The 22,647-nt window shown below is 41.5% G+C and overlaps 1 protein-coding gene across 3 annotated transcripts in view; it reads left to right on the forward strand.

Moving 5' to 3' along the window:
• Positions 1-8,544, forward strand: part of NUDT3 (nudix hydrolase 3) — a 131,918-nt gene extending 123,374 nt beyond the window's left edge. For all 3 annotated transcript variants that reach the window (XM_036887052.2, XM_036887051.2, XM_036887053.2), the window contains one exon: positions 168-8,544. In XM_036887052.2, the coding sequence (XP_036742947.2) occupies positions 168-194 (27 nt within the window). In that variant the 3' untranslated portion in view covers positions 195-8,544. The remainder of the gene's footprint in view (positions 1-167) is intronic.
• The last annotated feature ends 14,103 nt before the right edge of the window (positions 8,545-22,647 follow it).

Below are 22,647 nucleotides of genomic sequence, written 5' to 3' on the forward strand. Positions count from 1 at the left end.
ATAGTATTTGAAGCATATAAAGTGTGCTTGTATCACTCTTGTAAGAAAAGAAAATATTGATGACCAATGCTTTCATTTTTCCTTCTACATTTTCTCAGAAGTTGTAAGTCAGAACTTCCCATTGCTTCCCTGTTGTACTAATTTCTTTTTCTCTCTGCCTCCATAAGGAAGGAAGAGGGAATGGTTTAAAATAGAAGATGCCATAAAAGTGCTACAGTACCACAAACCCGTGCAGGCGTCATATTTTGAAACGTTGAGGCAAGGCTACTCAGCCAACAATGGCACCCCGGTCGCCGCTACCACATACTCGGTTTCAGCTCAGAGCTCGATGCCAGGCATCAGATGACGGAAGATTTGCTGTAAAAGAAATGGAAATGGGAAACTAGACTGAAGTGCAGATCCTCCCTCTCACCCTTGCTCTTTTCACCTCTCCTCACAGGCCGCCTCTTTGAAATAAGGCATGATGGGCAGCAGAGAAAGGGTTTGTTGATAATGTTGCTGTTTGGTGTTAAGTGATGGGGCTTTTTCTTCTCTTTTTATTGAGGGGGTGGGGGTTGGGTATGTAATATGTATGTACTTTTGTGCATGATCTGTCCCTCTCTTTTCACACCCTTACAATTCTCTAAAAAGAGGCAGCCTTCCCGCTGAAGTGTTCCTGATTATCTCATCCCAGCCCTGGCCAGACACTTTTTTCTTCTTTGATTTTTAATTTTTTTTATTAAAAGATACCAATACGAGATGAAACCTTTCAAGAATTTGTCCTATAATGTGCTGTTCAGTCCACCAGGTTGGTCACTTTCACTGTACGTTACATTTATCTACACATTATATATTGGGCATATAATATGTAAATGACTGAGTTTTAGAAGAAGAATTTAACTGCTTAATTTTTTGAGGTTTTGTTTTGTTTTTTAAATTCAGGGTGTTTCTGGAATGGAGAGCCTCGAAATTAATTTACTTTTTGTTTTTGATGCTAGTGGCTAGGTAAGTTTTCCTGTCCTCTCTCTTTTCCCCAGTCATTGACTCTAGTTATGTGGGGTATGGGAAGAGTTTAGCTACTTTTATTATAGTGCTCCCAGGACTCATGGCCTTGTCTTCTCAAAGCTCTGTTTCCACCCATGCCAAGAAAGAAACAGGAAGAAACCTATTTTCTTTTTTATTACCAAGCCAGGAGCAAATGGCCTCAGCTCAGATCTGGAGAAACAATGATAGAAATTGAAATCCTCCCTACTTATTGACAATAGGGATTTGAACTGGATTCTTGGGATTACTATCTGAAAAACTGGAACATCGAACACTTTCTGTCCTGCTGGTTTGGAATTTTTCCATAATGCTACTTACCGCCAACAGCGATCTCTCTCCTTGTGTGTACATGCCTTACACCGAGCTGAACTGGATATCATCCTGTGCTCTGGAGCATCTAGCTGTATGTGGCATCTGCAGCTGTACAGTCCTGTCCTCTTCCTGGGTAACTACGTTAAGTTCCTGAAAAGTACACAGGAGGAAAATTCAGGTGTTTGCTTGTCTTTGTAATGTTACAGCACATGTAGTTGCACCATGGAGCATGCTCAGAAATATTAAGTTTGTCTCCCACTCCCACTGGGATACAAAAGGTCCATCTTCTCAGAAGTGGTATGGAAGAATGCTTAATCATTTACTCAAACAGCTACATAATGCATTGGCTCACTGTCTTGTTGATTTTTCATACAGGTTTTATGCTGGCTTCATTTGCCAATTGTGTTGTTTAGTTGGGAAGTAAGCAGAAGGGTCTTGAGATTGGGGAGCAAGGGGCCCTTGGAGGGGGGACACTGATCAATCCCTGGCTTGGGACAGGAGCTTGTTGCTGTTCTCCTAGTGGCATCTCCTCTGTCAAAACATAGCCAAGATGTGAAATTTACAACGTAGTTCTCTTTATTTAAAAAAATCTAATAAATACTCAAACTTTGAAAAGTTTTTGCTCTTCCCTCCCACTCAAAGAAATGTATAAATCTGGTAGGCCTGTGTCACTTGGTGTTTAATGTTTGGGGGACGTCAGTTGGTGAACTTTAAATTTTGCTGTGTGCTCTTGGTTTTCATCTCTCCCAGTCTTGAAACAGAACTAACCAGCTGTGCCGGCAGTTTCCATAGGATACCATCTTACTTCGGGGAGGGGAATTCTGTCCCCAATTAAGGGTCCCATGGGATTTGGGTCTAAGTGCCAAGTCACTGTTCACATGTCCTACTTAAAACAAACACACTGCTGCTGATTGCCTGATTGAGAGCATTCCAAGGTTCTGTCCAGATAAATAAGCGGGAAAATAAAATAAATTCAACTAATAAGTAGAATCCCCAAAACACATTCTTCCAAGTAAATTCTACCTTTATGATCTGGATTGAAAGTGCTTTGCAGGAAAACAGTGCTCCAGAAAAAGGGAACTGCAGTGTTCATAGTAATTTGTGCATTTTTTTAATGATCTGAAGATGTTTTTACTGGGCTGGTGTAACAGTACACTACAAAGTCCAGTTTGGATTGTGGTTGGCGTCTTTGGGTCAGGAAAGTTAACTGTGCCAAGAAGTATTTTTCAGTTACATGAATGGATCCTATTAATGCAGTTACCTGGAGAGATTCTGCTGATGCTCTCTTAACTGACAAAAGGAGGCTTTGTCCAACACCAGAATTACTGAAACTGGCGCTGTTTTTCTATTGGGCTGGGATCCTGATGAGCAGGGATTGGTGTTTCCCCTTCCTGGCACTGTAAACACCGTGGCTGTCGTCATTGACATGCAGTCACAGCCCTTTTGTGACAGATTACTTAGATCCATGGTGGCAGTAACTTTTATATCCCCAAGGAAAGAAAGGAAAAACAAAGAAAAGTGCAAAAATTATCCACCTTGCTGAGCATTTCATTGACATGGATTGCCATTAATTCTGCCAAGTACTTACCTTTTTCAGGCTTGACAGAAGGATGTTCCTGTGTTCAGGGCACATAAAAAATCTCTTTCTTACAATGTATTTGAACATCCTAGATTTCAGTTATTACTGGAGTGTCCACCACAGTCCACCATACTCAGGATAGAGAAAGATAGCAATGGATTTTTTTAATTAAAATTTGTTTTTGGTTTTATAAATTGCAGCCTTTGGGAAAACACCAAGTGAGGTCATGCTGTCTTTTTTGAACAGGACTGTGTATGTGTTTCTGTGTGTGTATAAGACAAAGTAAGAGACAAGGGCTACCAGGCGTCAGCTGTTAAATTTTTTGTGTGTGTAGCCTTCCAGAATAGTGCAGCCCATGAAAGAGGAATCTTGATTTTTCTCCTAGTAAAGATAGGATGGAAAAGTAAGTGAACTGGCTGTGTTTGGTTTTTACAAGTATCTGCTGCCTCATCTGCCCTGCGTGGAGGGCTCCCTCACTGCTGAGGCTGAGCTGAGGCCATCTGGAGGGATCAAAGAATATGGGAGTGTCACCCCCTCTGAGGCCGAGGCAAGCCTAGAAGGTGGCTTCACTGCAGGATTTCCGCCCTCTGCATTGCCCTTCGTGGTGCTGTGGAACAGTGAGGCACTTGAGGCCTTGCTTCTTACAGCCTCTGGGGAGCAGGGTGGGTCACTGCCCTCTGGGAGTGTCTTGCAGCAGTTTTGTAAGTGTGTTGCTACATAAAGTTCCTTTGTGGCAAAAAAATATTTTCAGTTTTGATGTTAGGAAGTCAGCCCATGTAGTCTCTTAGACTTGCTTAGAAGAAAAAACTTCCTTTTTGTTTTTAGAAGAAAAAGATTTCCACACAGAACAGTTCTTCCTCGTGCTTCCCCTTTCTCCTCTCCACTGCCAGACTCCTGGGCGGCGCTTTCTAAACCTTTGTAACCAGAGGAGTAATGAGTCTTCTGTTGGATCCAGGTGTGCTTTTCACATGTTGCACTTTATATATTTGTTGTTCCTGTCTGGTGCTGTACTAAATGCTTTTGTCAGTCTCCCCACCGGATCTTGTTGAAAACAGCTTAACCTGAGCCACATTTTGTTAGTTCACAAAAAGGATTTAATAACCACAATGTGATTTTTGCCACAACCATGTGGTTTTTAATATTTTTGGAGTGTTCTCTAAACCTGTCCTAGTTAAGAGTAGATTTAGAATTAGAAGAAATACCCAGAGAAATCTCCACAGTGGAATGAACTTTTGCTTTAAGAGAAATGAGAGTTAGCTATAGTTGATAATATAGCTTCCATCCTGGTCCTATCTGCATTTCAGAAATAATCCACGTTTATAAGAAATTGGAGACATGTGGGACAGTTAACTCAAGCAGCTCTGGGGAGAGGAGATGATTTAGTGGTGTTTAAATAATGCAAATAAGGCCTTCCTAGTTCATATTCTTAAAGACTCTAAAAGAGGTCAGACGTGAGGCTCTTCAATTCATATTGTCCAGTTGAGGTGGCAGTAATTTCTTCTGAACCCTGATGGGATGGAACTATTTTCCCAAGGCTGTAAAGGACTTCTAGGCTGGGCAGCTGTTGATGTTAGTGGCCTCAGCCTTGCTCCATCACAGTACTCATCTCAGTAGGAGGGAAAGCATCCCAGAGTCATCCTCTGCTCTCTGGAATAAGCCTTGCAACACATACCCCACCATCCAAAGCTATTTTTTCTGTGTCACTTTAGATGTCACCTAAAACAGTGAGACATTTGAAATTTTCATGCAGATTGTAAATTTGGAAGCCTTGACTGCAATCCTTAAAAGATACTGTTGTCCATACATCAAGTTGACTTAAGGTCACCACAGGTTTTGGGAACCTGGAGATTTTAGGTAGACTCTTCTTTGGAGACCAGCAGCCTTCTATTCCTACCTCTAAAAGGGCAACTTCACATTTTGACCACATTTTTGTGTTAGCTGAAAACCTTTTAGTGATGTGAGAAACTTAATCAGGACATTAAGAAAATGATACCTCTCAACCTTCAGATTAATCAGATAGTGTGCCTTCCTAGTTCCCTTAAAAATTAATAAATAAAAAGAGAAAGAATTCCCTTTGTTGTTGATTCAGACACACTGCTTGAGCTGAGGCTAGTAGTCACATGATTTTGTGAATCTCTGCGATATGAAGCTTTCTAAGTAAAAAAGGCATCTCTCTCCCCTAGAGCATTGTTTATCGTGATGATTTGGAGAGCTTGAGTTTGTCTTAGAAAATGAGAACGTCCATCTGGCAGAAGGAAATCAAAGGGAGGCTATGTTAACTCAGAATTCAGCATACCAGGGGTTACTCACTGAAGAAAGTGATTTTGGCCAAAAAAGCGAGATAAGTATCTAGAAGGTGGAGAGTCATTGCTTCTGTTCCTCCAGCAATCAGTTGCTTAATTAATTACTCTATGTTTCCTTTGGTTTATATTCCTAGTTCTTAACCCTGAACAGGGGGGCCACTAGAACACCAAAAAAAGGCATTTAAAACCCTGGAGATAGGCTTTAAAAGATACAAAAACAGCAGCATTTTCATTTTCCAGGTTCATCACCATTCTGATATGCTACCCATCCTTCCACCTCCCACTGCAGCCAGTCCATATGTGAAGATTCTGTTCCTCATTGAGTTAGGGAACCATACTTAACTTACTAAATTGCTTACCATCTGTGGACATTAACTTGGGGTGTACCTGTAAGAGAACATCTCAACAGTATAATAAAATAGCTTTTCTGGGCTTGAGTTCCCAATCAAGCATCTAGATCAAAATCTTTAGTCTTTGGAACTCTTTAAGGAAAAAAACAAGATGCCTCAATCCCAACAGTGGGCCTTAAGAATTACACTCCCCTTGCTGTAGTGTGGGTGAAGCAGCTCACCTTCAGGAAATCATTTTTCCATCAGGATTGCCTATAAATCCCTATAGGAAGTAATAATGATATGAGCCTTTCTGAGCACTTCTGTGCTGAACTGAAATTGTTCATCTAAAGCATCAACAGGTCCATGCAAGCCTCTTTAACCTCTGTTTATTGTAGAGAAAGTGTATCACTAATAATGACCCAAAGACATCTAGTATTACTCGATTCCAGCAGCATAACATATCCAACTTATGTCAGGGAAGACAGAGGCTGGCTACTAAGGAACCAGAATGGGTGGGTCTGCCCACATCTAGCCTCCCAGAGGGCAGATGTGAAGTCAGCTCTTGGAGAGTTCCCTGAAGCGAAGGGAGGTCTTAGAGGGCCTTTGCTCAGCAAGCATGTGGATTGTGTTGCTTCCAAGAACATGAAGGAGTTCTGAAGGGAATGGGAGGCACCTAAGCCACAGAACACAGACACAAATTTGCCCTCTCACCTCTTCCTATGTGGCTCTGAACATTTTTTGCTTAGAATCTAAAGGGACTCTCTGCTCCAAAATCTTATTTGCTTCAGTTATTTTGTTTAGTCTCTGAGAACCTCACCTTTTCACTTTCACCTGTGGATGGACATAGATGTGTTACTCATGCCACAGATGCCAGAGTGAATCCAAGGCCCAGTGGTATAACACTGAGTATATAAAAACAACTGGTCCACTCTATTGTAAAAGAAATAGTCTGTGGTGCAGTTTTGTAAATGTCAGGTCTCTTCATTTTTTCATGGTCTGAAAACTTGTGAACTGGTATGTAATCAAAAGGTTGATGGATAGAATAAATAAAATTTCAGTTAGTGCATTTATTAAGAAAGATAGCCACCAGTTTGTCAGGTGCTTAAAGAAGTCAGGAGCATTTGAGGATGTTGGGAACTGTTGTAAAAGTAAAGCTATATAGTCAAGTTCCTATGTGGCAAAGAAATATTTTCAGTTTTGATGTTAGGAAGTCAGCCCATGTAGTAGTCTCTTGCACTTGCTTAGAAGAAAAAAGTTCCTTTTCATTTTTAGAAGGAAAAGATTTCCACACAGAACAGTTTTTCCTTGTCCTTCCCCTAGAGTTGTCTCTCTAGTCTACACGGCGGTACCAGAGAGGAAGTGGAAGCCCATTAGTAGCACCGTCCTATCTGCTCTTGCCAGCCCAGCCTTTTTTCAAGGATCTTGTTTCCCATCCTATCCAGTGACTTTGGTAGGGATGAGCTCTGAGGAGGCAGTGAGGACCCAGCTCTGTTTGCTCGGCTGCAGGGTATGGTCTCCAAACAGGCTTATTACAGGGGTTTCCTATCATCTCTTGCACTTCCTTGACCATCAGCATCAGAAAGTTTAAAATGCCTGAAACTATTCCAGTTGTAAAACAGATAAACTAGATGGGCTTCCTCCCCTATTGTGAATGTATCCCCCAAATGCAGTCTCCAAATTCAACAGGTATTTCCAGGGAACCTTTGGGTTAAGGCAAAGTAGGCAACATGTATTGGGTTTTTACCCAAAAGACAGAAGTATTTGTCCCTTCCCCCTAATGCTCATATGTTTTAGCTAAGGCTTAAATCACCAAATCTAGTATGTCTTCAGAATTGAGCCAGGGGCCTGTACTCTCAGGGATCAGTCCCCTTAGGATCATACAGGCTCAAACTAGACTGTTCTGATCCCACCAGAACTCTGTCGTTATCCCCTTCTGTCAGGCCCATCCAGAAAAGCAAACAACTTGGCGTTCCCATCGTTGGTCACCTAGTCCCCTGGTGACCATTCTACAGAGAGCACATAGCTGTTCAGGCAGTGTGCTTTGTATTTGCAGGAAGGGTAGAAAGTGGAAAAACCAATGTGCTGAGCACTCACATCCTTGGAGAGGTTGGCAGACATAACCTTGAATGAACTCAGCAAAACTGGGGAATCCAAGGAATAGCATTTGTATGGGAGGAGAAGCTGGTTATGGTCCTTTAACCTCTTGGTGCCTGGTGCTGCATTATAAAACAGGTTTAGAATAATAGCGCCCTTAGCCCCATCCAAATGTGCTTCAGGACTTAGGAGTTTCTGACCCATGGACGCATGGTCTTGTTTTCGCTGTTTTGTTTCCAAAACAACCTTGCTTGGTATTGCATGGAAAATCAGCTTTCCCTTCCTGCCCACTTGGGGCCACCTGCCGTCCTGGCCTCTTCCCCAGTGTCTCCACAGTGCTCATAAGGAAGGCCATCGCAGTGCTCTTTGGAGCTGAGGGGAGTGGAACTTGATCCAGAAAAGACAGCAGGAAATTGAGTTTTCCTGTTTTCATTTCTCAAGGAGGGTGTTCTAGGCTTCCTACAACACCTCTCTTTCCCATGGGTACAGTCTGGTTATAAAAGAGAACTGAAAAGAAAGAGGACCTGGGTCCAGCCCCAGGTTTGGGTCCAAGACAAGTGCTCAGCAGCTGTGAATCCCACTTTTCTCCCCTTTGATAGCAGGCCAGCCATGTGTAACCATTCCCCTTCTTTACTAAAATGTCTGCTCATCTGGTGCCAGCAACAGAGGACAGACAAAGGCCTCCCGCTTAGTCTAGATAGAGCTCTGTACTATCCCTAAAATTCCACCACCCCTATGTCCCACTCCTTTTTTTAAAAACAAAAGCTTAAACCTGTGAGTGGGCTCTTCCTTTCTATGTGTTAATCAGTTTCCTTCCGTTTGAGCTGTGTGGGAGGGAAGGGCATTGGAACTGTAGGTTGTAACCTTGTGCCAACCAATAAAAACCAGTATTTCACACACACCCGCTTACTGTCCAGTCTGTTCTTTCCAGAGGTTTTCCTTGAGTCCTTCACATCAGTCTTTTTTTTATTTTACCCCTACTTGCTGCTGGGTTCTTGGGAGTTGCCCTTGAGGTCAAAAGTGGCCCCATGGAAGAATTGCTGTTCAGGGAATTAAAGTAAGGAATGAATTGGAGAAGCCCATGGCAGGCAATGAGAATCAGTGTTTTGTTTCCTTTTGCCAGGGAGGCCCCTAGGCCGACTGCTGGTGGCCAGTGCTAAGAAGAGGGCCTGCCCCCCACCCCCAACCAGCCAGGCTTTGCTAGGAGCCTAAAGGAGACAGAGGTGAGCTACATCCGGGATAACAGGAGCACAGCAAGAAGCTGCTTCCCTGCGTAGGAGCAGGAGTGGGTGTGGTGGAGTTAAGGGCTGGAACAATGTTTTGAAAAAATGTAGTGTAAGATTTGCAGGCAGAGGAAGACAGCAAGGCATCATCACTGGGAGAACATTGAAGAAGCTGTGTTCCCGAGGCCCAAGGACAAATGAAGAGCATTTTGAGCTGTAGTAAAAAAACACTCTGAAGGCAAATTATGGAAGACCATAAGCACCAGACCAGGCCAGGAAGTTTGACGCATAGATGGAAGCATTGTTGAGCCTGGCAGTCATGAAATATCAGCCATGTGTGAGAACAAGGCAGCAGGAAAGGTTGGAGAGTAGTCTGGAAGCTTGTAATACACATGAGGCCATATGGACTCAGGGTGTGGACTTGGGGATGAAGAGACAGATACAGAAGCAAGAATAAACAGCATATCACAGTCAGATAAACATGTCCATCCACTGAGGCAGGCTGGCACCCCTGGAACTGTGGTGGCAACACCCCTGGCCAAGTTCTGTAAGCTAAGAAACCTGATGTAGTGAATGCTCCCAGAGGGTCACTACCAGAATGAGAAACAAACCTAACTCATAAGAGGCTGAGATGTATGTGCCTAGGTGACAGTTGGCTTGTTCATGTGATGCTAAAAGTCAAACCAAGTTACCTGGGTAGTACACTGGCTAGCTCTGGGGGTAGCCAAAAATAGGCAGAAAGTTGATTACTGAATAGCAATAGCCTGATGACTTCATTCCACCACAGGGCAAATTCCTTATCAGCTGGTCAGGGGTCCCTTTGCCCCTGACTCTACAGGCCTCCTTGTCCATCTTAACGATAACCCCTTCCCCTATCAAAGGATTCTTTCTTCTGCCAGATTCGGCATGCATAATGAGGCTGTGCACTGATGAGCGCTGATGCCTGAGATACACTATACTCAGGAAACCACCAGATGGCACCTCCAATTGGGGTCTGAGGTTCTGGCAGCTCCCCACTTGCCCATGTCAGATCATGATGGGCCGTACTACAGGTAGCCTATTATCAAATCCACTACATGTGATTGTTTTTCATTCTCAGGCAAATACAAACTTTGGGATTATCTTGCAGCAGCCCAGTCTCCCAGACAGCCTGCAGAACTTGGGGTGAGAGAAATGTAAAGATGCCCTAAAACTGAGCATGGGTGATGAGAGGAAGTTGGCCCAAAGGACACCAGTGCAGAGCCGACATTGCTGGAACCAGCACTGGGGACAGTGTGCCACATAGGCATTGATCTTCCTACACCTTTTGTTAAGTTAGGTGGCAATTCTCACTATCCAAGACAGTTTGAGTTGCAGAATTCCTCTGCTCATTCCTAAGCCAGGCTGGCTCCTATCCTCTCCAGAGATCTGATAATCATGCCCAAGAAAGCCTGGTGTTATAAACCATAGACTTGTTTGCTTTCTAGTTTCAGACACATTTGTGTTGTGAAAGGTTTATCTTGGTTTTGTGACACCCAGCTAATACCTCAGCATCTGGGGATGCAGCCATGAGGCTCCACATTCTATGTCCTGACACCAGCAATGTGCTAAATTTAGGTCAAACAGTCCTCACAGGGGCACCTGCTTGAGTGACAGATGGCATGAAATGGGAGAGATGACAACCTGGTGAGGTATGCCATTGGGGGTGGGGTGGAAGGGTCAATGGAGAGAGCTTGGGCAGGAAAGTGGGATGGGGTAAGGGAGAAAATGGTCATCCGTCAAAAGGCTGCCTGCTACAGTAGAAGGTGTGGACATTGAAATTAGAGCAGTGTTAAGGTCTCAGCTCAGCTGTGGACAAGCTCTGATCTTGAACAGGTTACCATCCTTGTTCCCACCTAGTCAGTGGGAGAGAAGTCTACCTCAGGATTGTGCATGTTAAAAGTAAGGGAAGGACGTATGTGATGCCGAGTTGGTGTGTGATCATTAAATGGTAACTGAGTGAGCACCTGTTTGGAAAATACCAAGGACTGTGTTGAGTTCACCAGATAAGACAAGTCACAACAGACACAAATAATCAATGCAAAGCATCAACTGCAATAAGAGGGACATTGAGAGCTTGACTAATGCCCAGAGAAGCCATCACAGGAGGATTCATGAGGGATTGAGGAATGCTTGCTAAGGGGGCAGCATGTGCACGCGCAGGGCGCTGTGCCCGGGTAACAGCAAATTTGCTGGGGCTGGAACATGACAGCAACAGTGGGCAGGTGGGACGGAGAATCAGGAAGTGCCATGGGAAAGGTCAGCTGGGGTCAGGTGGCTTGGCAGGCTGTTTGAACTTTACTCCACATGACTGGGAAGCCAACAAATGTTTTAAAAGAGAGCAGTGACTGCATCAGGGGAAGATGATACTATCTACTGAGTGGTCCTTGTGATTCAGGCCTTAATGTCAAGCAGTGTGTTCACTGCCTTACATTTAGTCTGCAGTCCTGTGATGCACAGGACCTGTGATCACCACTGTATAGTAAAGGAAATGGAGGCATAGAGAAGCAAAGTACTTTTTTTTTTTTTTTTGCAAACTACTTTTAAAGGACTTGGACAAACAACACTAAAAATCTTAGGGTAAAGCACCGAAAAACTACAAGGAAAAACACAGGATTCCAAGGGAAAAGCTGTGTTCCATAAGTACCAAGATTTAATGTAAAGATACAGTAACTAAAACAACGTGGCAAATGGGAATAGCTAGGTAGAAAGAGAAATAAATTAAATACAACAAGGGAGCAAGAAACAGACCTATGTGTATGTCGGAATGTGGTAAAAGCCAGGCAACATGCACCTGAATGGGGAAAGGGTGGCTTCTTCAGTAAGTAGTGTTGGAACAATTGACTAGCCAAGAAGAAAAATGTAAAATTAGATCCCTACTTCATACCATGCAAGAAAATTAATTCACAAATGTATAAAATGAGCCATAAAACTTTTAGAGGAAAATACAAAAGTAATACATCAAAGGTCACACAGTTAATAAATTGTAGTCAAAGGTGAAGGGTCTGACACCAGGACCTGCTCTCACCCACACTTTAGAATGTAAGATGGACCAGAGAAAGCAGAAACTGAAGGTGAGGAGGTAGTGAATGAGGGCTAGATTTGCATCTGGTCCCCAAACACCTCACATGAAGGGTTGCCGTGGAGGCAGAGGGAGGGACTTCCTCATGACGTATCACCAACACTCAGTCAACAGGTTGAGCACTGATGATGTACCAAGACACTGCCAGGTGTCTGTGTGAGCGGTATACCATCAGGAACTGAAAAAAGCACTGAAAGTGAAGAGGTGGTCCTGATACTTGGGTAGAAGTGAAGAGGATAAAAAGGCAAGAGACGTTAATCATTTCGTGGTAGGACTGGAAGGATTTTAGGGGTCATCTAGACCAAATATCTCATTTTACAGATGGGGAAATAGGCACCGTGAGAAGGGACTTTTCACCAGTATTCTAGTTTGGAATCCTGAACAGAGAATACAGATCTCTGGCCGTGCTGTAAATAGCCAATTCCTCTGTCTCTGTTAGCATGAAAATATCTATAAAAATGGTTATCCCATATCACCTCACACCAGTTAGGATGGCCAACATGGAAAAGAATAGGAACAAAAAACGCTGGCGAGGGTGTGAAGAAAGGGGACCCTCCTACACTGCTGGTGGGAATGTAAACTAGTTTAACTGTTGCGGAAAGCAATATGGAGGTTCCTCAAAAAACTAAAAATAGAAATACCATTTGACCCAGGAATTCCAACCCTAGGAATTGACCCAAAGAATATAATTTCTCAGATTCAAAAAGACAAGGGGGGCATGGGAAGGGCTGTGCAACACAGAGAAGACAAGTAGTGATTCTACAGCATCTTACTACGCTGATGGACAGTGACTAATGGGGTTTGTGGGGGGGACTTGGTGATGGGGGGAGTCTAGTAAACATAATGTTCCTCATGTAATTGTACATTAATGATACTAAAAAAAAAAAAGACGTGCACCCCTATGTTTATCACAGCACTATTTACAATAGCCAAGACATGGAAGCAACCCTAGTGTCCATCAGTAGATGGATAGATAAAGATGTGGTACATACACACAATGGAATACTATTCAGCCATAAACAAATCCTACCATTTGCAACAACATGGATGGAGCTGGAGGATATTGTGCTCAGTGAAATAAGCCAGGCGGAGAAAGACGAGTACCAAATGATTTCCTCATTTGTGGAATATAACAACGAAGCAAAACTGAAAGAACAAAACAGCAGCAGATTCAGACTCCAAGAAGGGACTAGCGGTTACCAAAGGGGAGGGGTGGGGGAGGGTGGGTGGGGAGGGAGGGAGGGAGAAGGGGATGGAGGGGTATTATGATTGGCACACATGGTGTGGGGGGCATCATGGGGAAGACTAGCACAGAGAAGGCAAATAGTGACTGTGGTATCTTACTACACTTATGGGCAGTGACTGCAATTGGAGTATGGGGGGGACATGATAATATGGGTGAATGTAATAACCACATTGTTTTTTCATGTGAAACCTTCATAAGAGTGTATATCAATACTACATTAATTAAAAAAAAACCATTTGACCCAGGAATTCCACTCCTAGGAATTTACCCAAAGAAAACAACTTCTCAGATTCAAAAAGACATATGCACCCCTATGTTTATTGCAGCACTATTTACAATAGCCAAGATATGGAAGCAACCTAAGTGTCCATCAGTAGATGAATGGATAAAGAAGATGTGGTACATATACACAATGGAGTACTTAAGAAATAAACAAATCCTACCATTTGCAACACCATGGATGGAGCTAAAGGGTATTATGCTCAGTGAAATAAGTCAGGAGGAGAACAATAAATACCAAATGATTTCCCTCATTTGTGGAGTATAACAATGAAGCAAAACGGAAAGAACAAAACAGCAGCAGATTCAGACTCCAAGAAGGGACTAGCGGTTACCAAAGGGAGGGGTGAGGGAGGGCGGGTGGGGAGAGGGAGAAGGGGATTGAGGGGTATCATAATTAGTGCACACAGTGTGTGGGGGGTCATGGGAAAGGCAGTGTAGCATCTTACTACACTGATAGACAGTAACTGCAGTGGGGTGTGGGGGGGACTCAATAATAAGGGTGAATGTGTGAACCACATTGTTTTTCTTGTGAAACCTTCATAAAAGTATTTATCAACGATACCTTAATTTAAAAAATGGTTATCCCACTCTGGCCACAAAACTATCGAGCCAGTGCCAGATGTAACTCCATGTCCATGAATGTCCACTCATTCATTCACCATTATTTACTCCATCGTTCTTGTCCCCATGTTCTTCCACTGCAGCCCAGAATTAATTCCCAGCCCTGCAGTCATCCAACCATTACTATTCCCTCCTATGCAAGAGCTGAGCCTGTCCAGAGAAAAGCACATGCCATGGGGTCACCATGGGCTCACGCCTCCCCTCCACTAAGCCTCCACTGTTGCTCATCAATAGCCAGTGACTACCACATTGACAAGTGCAAAGGCCATTTGTCTTCTCATCTGATTTCACTAACTCTCCCTCCCCCATGGTGTCCCTGAAAGCACTGCTTCTCCTACCTACAGCTTTCAGAGTGAAGTTTCAGCTCCTTAGAGGGATACCCAGTATCTTGTGATTTGGCCCCTGCCTACCTCTGCAGACTTTTCTTGCCACATGCATAGCCTTTCTTTTCCCCTAGCTTCATAGAACTTTTTGCACTTCTCCAAATGCATCAAATAGCACCGCACTACTTAAAATTCACAGGTGCTATGCCCCACTGCAGGAAAGATCTCCAAGATGCTATCCCCTAGGCAGAATGTGCGACTCCTGCACATGCCTCCACTGTGAAAGCATCTTCTGAAGGCAGGGAGAATCTCTCTGTTCTTGGTATCCAACTCTCAGCTGGGTTCAGAGCAGGTACCTAGGAAATGCAGGTTTGAGGGGGAGCCAAATGGCATTCGGGGAATGTCCACAAAGAATGCATGCCTAGTGTCCCCCGTTCTCTCATCACTCCTCTCCTCACTACACACCTTTCCCCAAACTGGAAGGAAGCAAATGCAGGACTGCCCTCAGGGACCTTTGCAGCAGGTGGAGGGGGCAGGGGAGCACCATGTCTCTTCCCTTTGGGTGTGAGGGTGATGTTCAACAGCACGGCACCCGTGACCCATCGGAACAAACACCAATGGAGCCTGTCCCCCAAGGCCCCTTCCCCAGCTTTCTCTTCCTGCCTTTAGTTTGGGGGTGGGAGGGGAAGAAAAGAAGGTGCTTTTTCAGGGGGAGGAAATCCCCAGTTCATACCACTCCCCTTATCGCTCAGCCCAGGATCCTGTGAACTTCCCTAGGGGCTACTAGAAAGCTGGTCACTTCCTGCTGGGCTCTGACACAGGCAAGGAAGCCAAGTGGAGGCTGAGAGTGGAGAAGGGAGGTACAGTTGGAGGGACCTGCAGACTGGGGGGTGTAGTTTAGGGGAATTTGTTTACTTTGAGGAAACTTGATTTGAGGATGCTGAGTAGACTGACTGCAACAGCTAATATTCGACTCACTCATGGTTTCCAGTTTACCAAGTACTCTCCCATCAGTTCAGACATTATCTTGAGCACTTACTGCCTGTACAGGGCCAGGGGCCAGGGCCTTGACCTTTCCAAGTACTTCTAGAGGCAGGTATTTTGATCCCCCCTTCATTGTTGGGGGAGCAGAATGAAGCCTGGAGATGATGAGGGCAAAGGGGAAAATAAGTTGGATGTGGGTCAGTTTCAGAGGGTGAGAGAAAGCGAGGGGGAGGCAAATACCTTGCAAGGTAGGCCTCTGGTGCTGAGTTCCCTCCTACCACCCCTTCCCTCTGCTGCATCTTTAGGACCACTTAGTCCCTCCCCACAAGTTCCTTAAGGAGATGCAGGCCCCACAGGGAACACCTCACGGGCCCCCACCTGCTAGCCTTACCCTGACCTGCTTTGGAAGGAGGGTGAGCCTCCCCTTGGTTATAGAGAAATTACCTGTGTGGAAGGGGGCCACTGCAGGTTGGGGGCTTTGGGGGAAACCACCATGGAGGAACCTGGGCTAAGTCAGGGCTGGCAGGGGGCTGTGTTGGGTTGTTCCTGGAACTGCTTGTAGTACCCACAGTGACCCTTAAGTGGAGGGAGCCCCAAAACAACAAAAGAGCTGGCCTTGCTCTGAGGCCCCACACCTTACCTCCTCAGACCTCCAGCGACATCACAATGGCAGGAATGGGAGCCATGGGGCTCCTCTCTGCTTCAGCCTTAATGACCTTTACATCAGAATCCTGTGGGGCCCAGGCTGACCCGGCTCCACTGGCCACGTCTCCTCAGAAGCTCTTCCTCCTCCCTCTTTCTGGAGCTGGTCCCCTGCTCTACCCTCCTGAAAGAGACTGAAGGCTTCTGGAGGAGGTTAAAGAACAACTGGAATCCAGGTGCACCCCTATGTTTATCACAGCACTATTTACAATAGCCAAGAAATGGAAGCAACCTAAGTGTCCATCAGTACATGAATGGATAAAGAAGATGTGGTACATATACTACTCAGCCATAAGAAAAAAACAGATCCTACCATTTGCAACAACATGGTTGGAGCTAGAGGGTATTATGCTCAGTGAAATAAGCCAGGCGGAGAAAGACAAGTACCAAATGATTTCATTCATATGTGGAGTATAAGAACAAAGAAAAGCTGAAGGAACAAAATAGCAGAATCACAGAACCCAAGAATGGACTAACAGTTACCAAAGGGAAAGGGACTGGGCAGGAGGGGTGGGAAGGGAGGGGTAAGGGTGGGGAAAGAAAAAGGGGGCCTTATGATTAGCAGGTATAATGTGGGGGGGGCATAGGGAGGGATGTGCAACACAGAGAAGACAAGTAGTCTACAGCATCTTACTATGCTGATGGACAGTGACTGTAATGGGGTATGTGGGGGGGGACTTGGTGAAGGGGGGAGTCTAGTAACCATAATGTTCTTCATGTAATTGTAGATTAATGATAAAAAAAAAAAAGAACAACTGGAGTCAAGGTGTGGAAGTGGGAAAACATAGGGGCTGCACACAGAGCACCAAGTAATTTCCAAAAAAATTAGTGAGAATATATAGGAAAAAGCCTGGAAGGAAGCACCCTCCAAAACTGGGATTACTCTTTTCTTCTTTGTGACTTTGTATACTTCCAACTCTTGATTGTAACTTATTTTTGCAATCAGAAATAAAATAGTCCCTTACACTTATGGAGCATTTTATTATTTACCTAACATTCATTGCATATGTTTTATTTCTTTCAATCAACAATAATATTATTTATGAGGTAGGTATTAGTTACATTTTGGATTTAGGGACTTTGAGATTCCGAGGTGTTGAGTGACTTAACTGAAGCACAGAGTATGAGTCATGTGGTCAGGGCACTTTGGGTCAGGCTGGCAGGGTTGAGCCTAGGCAATATGATGGTGGCCAACAAGATTCTGCTACAGTCTTGATTCCTCTTTGGGTGTCTCCCCTTCCAACTATGGGTGTTGGCCCATTGTCTCACCTGTCATTAACTCCATTAACTCACTGATAAAATATATACTGAGAACGCAATGGGTGCTCCATTATTTTAAAAGCATTCTTTATTCATTGTATTTTTTAAAGTTTTATTGAAATATAATTACAACAAGCTGCACATATTTAAAGTGTACAATTTGATAAGTCTTGACGTATGTGTTCATATGAAACTATCACAACCAAAGTAATAGGCTTATCCATCACCCCTAAACAGTTATTTGTGCCTCTTTGTGATCCCTCCTGACCCTCACATCTTCATCCTCAAGCCAATACTAATCTCCTTTCTGTCACTATAGATTAATCTGCATTTCCCAGTTGTATAGAATATAGAATCATACATCATAAAATTTATATATGTTCTATGGTATTGATTCAAGTTGATAAATTTTGCTTATAGATACCCAATTGTTCCAGCACCATTTGCTGAAAAAGCTATCCTTCTGTTCTTAGTTTGCTGAGTGCTTTTATCATGATGGGGTGACAAATTTTTTTCAGATGCTTTTCTCCATCTATTGAGATGATCATGTGGTAGTTTTCCTTTGCCCTATTCATGTGATGTATGACATTGATTTTCCTATGTTGAAACCCTTGCATTTGTAGGATAAATTCAATTTGGTCATGGTGTATAATCCTTTTTCATGTGCCATTGGATTTGGTTTATGAGTACTTTGTTGAGGAGTTACATTATCTATATTCATAAGGAATATCGGTCTATACTTTTCTAAAGGAATCTTCCTCTGGCTTTGGTATCAGGATAATGCTGGCTTCGTAGAATATGTTAGAAAGTGTTCCCCTCCTCTTTTATTTTTTTGGGAGAGTTGGAATAAGGTTGTTCTTCTTTAAATGTTTGGCAGAATTGGCCAGTAAAGCCTTTAGGCTTGGATTTTTCTTTGTTGGGAAGATTTTGATTACAGATTACTGATCCAGTCTCCTTAGTTATTATAAGTCTGCTGAGAGTTTCTATTTCTTGAGTCAGTTTTGACAATTTGTGTGCTTTTAAGAATTTATCCATTTCATTCAGATTATCTTGTTGGCATACAAGTATTCATGGCATTCTCTTATCATTTTTTAATTTCTTTAAACCAGTAGTAATGTCCCCACTTTCGTTTCTGATTTTAGTTTATTTGTATCTCTTGCTTTTTAGTCTAACTAAGGTTTTGTCAGTTTTCTTATCTTTTCAAAGAACCAACTTTGGTTTCATTGATTCTGTTTTTTTTTTTTAATTCCCTATGTCATTTATCTCACTTATCTGTGTTCTAATCTTTATTATTTCCTAAGTTCTACTGGCTTTGGGTTTAGTTGCTCTTTTTCTAACTCCTTTAGGTGTAAAGATATGTTGATTTAAGATCTTCTAATTTAATGCAGGCATTTACAACTATAACTTTCCCTCTGAGTACTGCTTTTATACTCAGGGATGTAGATCCCATAAGTTTTGGCATGTCTTCTAATTTCCCTAGTCGTTTCTTCTTGGACCCATTCTTTTCCTTTATCTCTTATAACAGTTTTTGACTTAAAACCTGTTTTGTCTGAAATCAGCATCTCCCCCCTAGCTCTCCTTTGGTCACACTTTCCACTGAATATCTTTTTCCATCCTTTCACTTTCAACTTATTTGGGTCTTTGGACCTAAAGTGAGTCTCTTACAAGCAATATATACTTGGATTTTTTTCTTCAACATTTAGACCATTAAGTATAGAGTTCAGTGGCATTAAGTACATTGTGCAACCATCACCCATTTCCATCTCTGGAATTTTGTGTCTTCTCAAACTGAGTCTCCATACTCTTTAAGCAATAACTCTCCATTTCCCCTCACCCCACAGCCACTGGCAGCTGCCATTCTACTTTTTGTCTCTATGAATTTAAATACTCTAGGCAAGTTATAAAATGAAATCATACAGTATTCGTCGTTTTGTGACTGGTTTCTTTCATTTAGCATATCTTCAAGGTTCCATCCATTTCATGGATGTGTCAAAATTTCATTCCTTTTTAAGGCTGAATAATATTTCATTGTATGTGTACATGTACATATTTTGTTTATCCATTTATCTGTTGATGAGCACTTGGGTTCTTCTAACTTTTGACTATTGTGAATAATGCTACTCTGAACATAAGTGTACAAACATCTGTTCAAGTTTCTGCTTTCAGTTTTTTGGGTATATACTCAGAAGTAGAATTACTAGGTCATATGGTAATTCTATTTTTAATTTTTGAGAAACTGCTGTACTTTTTTCTGTAGTAGCTGCACCATTTTATATTCCCACCCAGTAGTACACAAGAGTTCCCATTTCTCTACATTCTTACCAACATTTGTTATTTTGTTTTGTTTTGTTTTAAATAATAACCATTCTAAGTGTGTAAAGTGGCATCTCATTGTGATTTGATTTGCATTTCTTTCATGTTTAGTCATGTTGAGCATCTTTTCATGTACCTACTGGCCATTTGTATATCTTTAGAAAAATGTCTATTCAAATTCTTAGATCACTTTATATCCATTCTGCCAATCTGTCTTGTGTGTGTGTAGTAAAATATACACAAAATTTACCATTTTAACCATTTTTATGTATACAATTCAGTGGCATTGTACATTCATAATGTTGTGCAGTCATCACCAATATCTGTCTTTTAATGGGTAAGTTTAATCCATTTACATTTAAAGTGATTACTGATATTCAAGGACTTATTTTTACAATGGTGTTGTTTTCTGTATGTCAGATCTCTTTTATTCCTTGATCCTTTCAAAACTGCCCTCTTTTGTGTTTGGTTTTTTTCCTATTGTACCATTTTGATTTCCTCTTCATTTCATTTTATGTATATTTTCTAGTTGTATTCTTAGTGGTTATCATAGGGATTAGCTGATTTATCATCAGAAACCAGTAGGATGATATATTTAAAGTACTGATGGGGGTGGGTGGGAGGGGACACAAAAAAACTGTCAACTAAGAATTCTATATACAGAAAAACTGTCCTTCAATTAAGAAGTTAAAACATTCCCAGATAAGCAAAAACTCATGAAATTTGTTCCCAGTAGACCTGCCCTACAAGAATGTTAAAGGGAATCCTTCAGACTTAAAGAAAAAGGCACTAGATGATAACTCAAAATCACATAAAGAAAAAAAGAACATGGAAAAGGTAACTACAAAGTAAATATAAAAAGTAGTAATATTGTATTTTTGATATATAACTCATCTTTCTTGTTCTTACATGATTTAAAAGACAGATGCATAACAATATAATCTATGTTAACATGCACACAATATATAAAGATAAATTTGTAACAATAACAACATAAAGGGGGAGTACAGAATTGGGTATGAAGAATTAATGTATACTATTGATGCTAAAATGGTATCAATTCAACTTAGATTGTTATAAATTTATCTGTTTATTCTTAAGTGCACTGGTAATTTGTGTCTTTCCATGTATTCTCCATTTCAACTAAGTTGTTGAATTTATTGGCGTAAAGTTGTTCCTAATATTTCCCTACTGTTCTTTTATTATCTCTGGGATCTGTTGTGATGTTACCTCTCTCATTCCTGATATTGGTGATTTGTTATTTTCCTTTTTCCTGATTAGTCTGGCTAGAGGTTTATGTATTTGGTTGGTCTTAAGAAGCAGTTTTTGGTTTCAATGGTTTTCTTTTTCTTTTTTCTATTTCATGGATTTCCACCTTGATGTTTATTACTTTCTTCTGCATATTTTGGTTTCAGGTGGAAGCTGAGGTCATAGACATGAGATCTTTTCTTTTTTAAAAAATAGTCATTTAGTGCTATAAATTTCTCTAATAGAGACATCCCACAAATTTTACAAAGTGTTTTCATTTTCATTCAGTTCAAAATATTTATTATTCTTTGATCCAGAGGTGTATTATTAATTTTCTAGACATCTGGGGATTTTTCCAAGGATCTTTCTGTTACTGATTTCTAATAAAATTCCTGTGATCAGAGACTATGCTTTGTACATTTTATTGAGACTTGTCTTATATCTTGTGCACTTGAAATGTTCTGTGTGCACTTGAAAATATGTATTCTGCTATTGTTAGGTGGAGTATTCTATAAATGTCAATCAGATCAAGTTGGTTGATAGTGTTGTTCAAGCTTACTATGTCCTGGCTGATTATCTGTCTACTTGTTTTATCAATTACTGAGAGAGTGGTATTGAAATTTCTGACTACAATTATGATTATTTTTTCTTTCAATTCTCTGTTTTGGTTTCATATATTTTGAAACTGTCTTAACTGGGCCCATGAACATTTAGGATTATGTCCTTGATTAAGTAACACTGTTGTCATTATGAGCTGACCTTCGTTATCCCTGGTAATATTCCCTATTCTGAAATCAGTTTTGTCTGATACCATTATAAGCCTTCCCAGCTTTCTTATGACTAGTAAAACATGGTGTGCCTTTTTCCATCTTTTTGCTTTTAACCTGTTTGAGTCTTTATATTCAAAGTACATTTTTTGTGGGCAGCATATAACTGGGTCTTGCCTTTTTATCCACTCTGACAATCTCTGCCTTTCAACTGGGTTGTTTAGACCATTCACATTTAGTGTGATATAGTTAGGTTTCAGCTTATCCTATTTGTTTTCTAGTTGTCTCATCTATTCTTTGGTCCCCTTTTCTTTTTTGTCTGCATTCTTGGGGATTACTTGAATATTTTTTATTTTACTTTGTCTCTTTCATTGCTTTATTAGCTGTAACGGTTATTAGTTGCTTTAGGGTGTATAGTATATATTTTTACCTTACCACTGTTCAACCTTTAGGTGATATTATACAACCTCAAGTGTATTTGAACCTTAGAATAGTATATTCCCATTTCTTGTCCAGCTTTTATGTAATTGGTGTAATACATTTTACTTTTATATATGTTAACTTTAATTCTTTGAAATTTGGAATTTGTTTTATGGCACAGAATACAGTCTATCTTGGTAAATGTTCTGAGTGGCAAACCCCACAATACATTATTGTTTTTTAAACACAATTACCTTTTTAAAAGATATAAGTAATAAAAAATTATATATTTATTAATGTAGTTACCATTGCTAGAGCTCTTCATTCATTTGGATAGGTCCGTATTTTTATGTTATACCCTTTTCTTTTTGCCTGAAGATCTTCCTTTAATATTTTTTGTAGTGCAGCTTTGCTAGTGGTACATTTTTTCAGTTTTTATATATCTGAAGATGTCTTTATTTCACCTGTTTTTGAAAGATATGTTGCCAAATATTCTAGATTGGGAGTTTTTCTTT

This window comes from Manis pentadactyla, chromosome 16 (assembly GCF_030020395.1).
Source record: "Manis pentadactyla isolate mManPen7 chromosome 16, mManPen7.hap1, whole genome shotgun sequence".
Taxonomy (NCBI): domain Eukaryota; kingdom Metazoa; phylum Chordata; class Mammalia; order Pholidota; family Manidae; genus Manis; species Manis pentadactyla.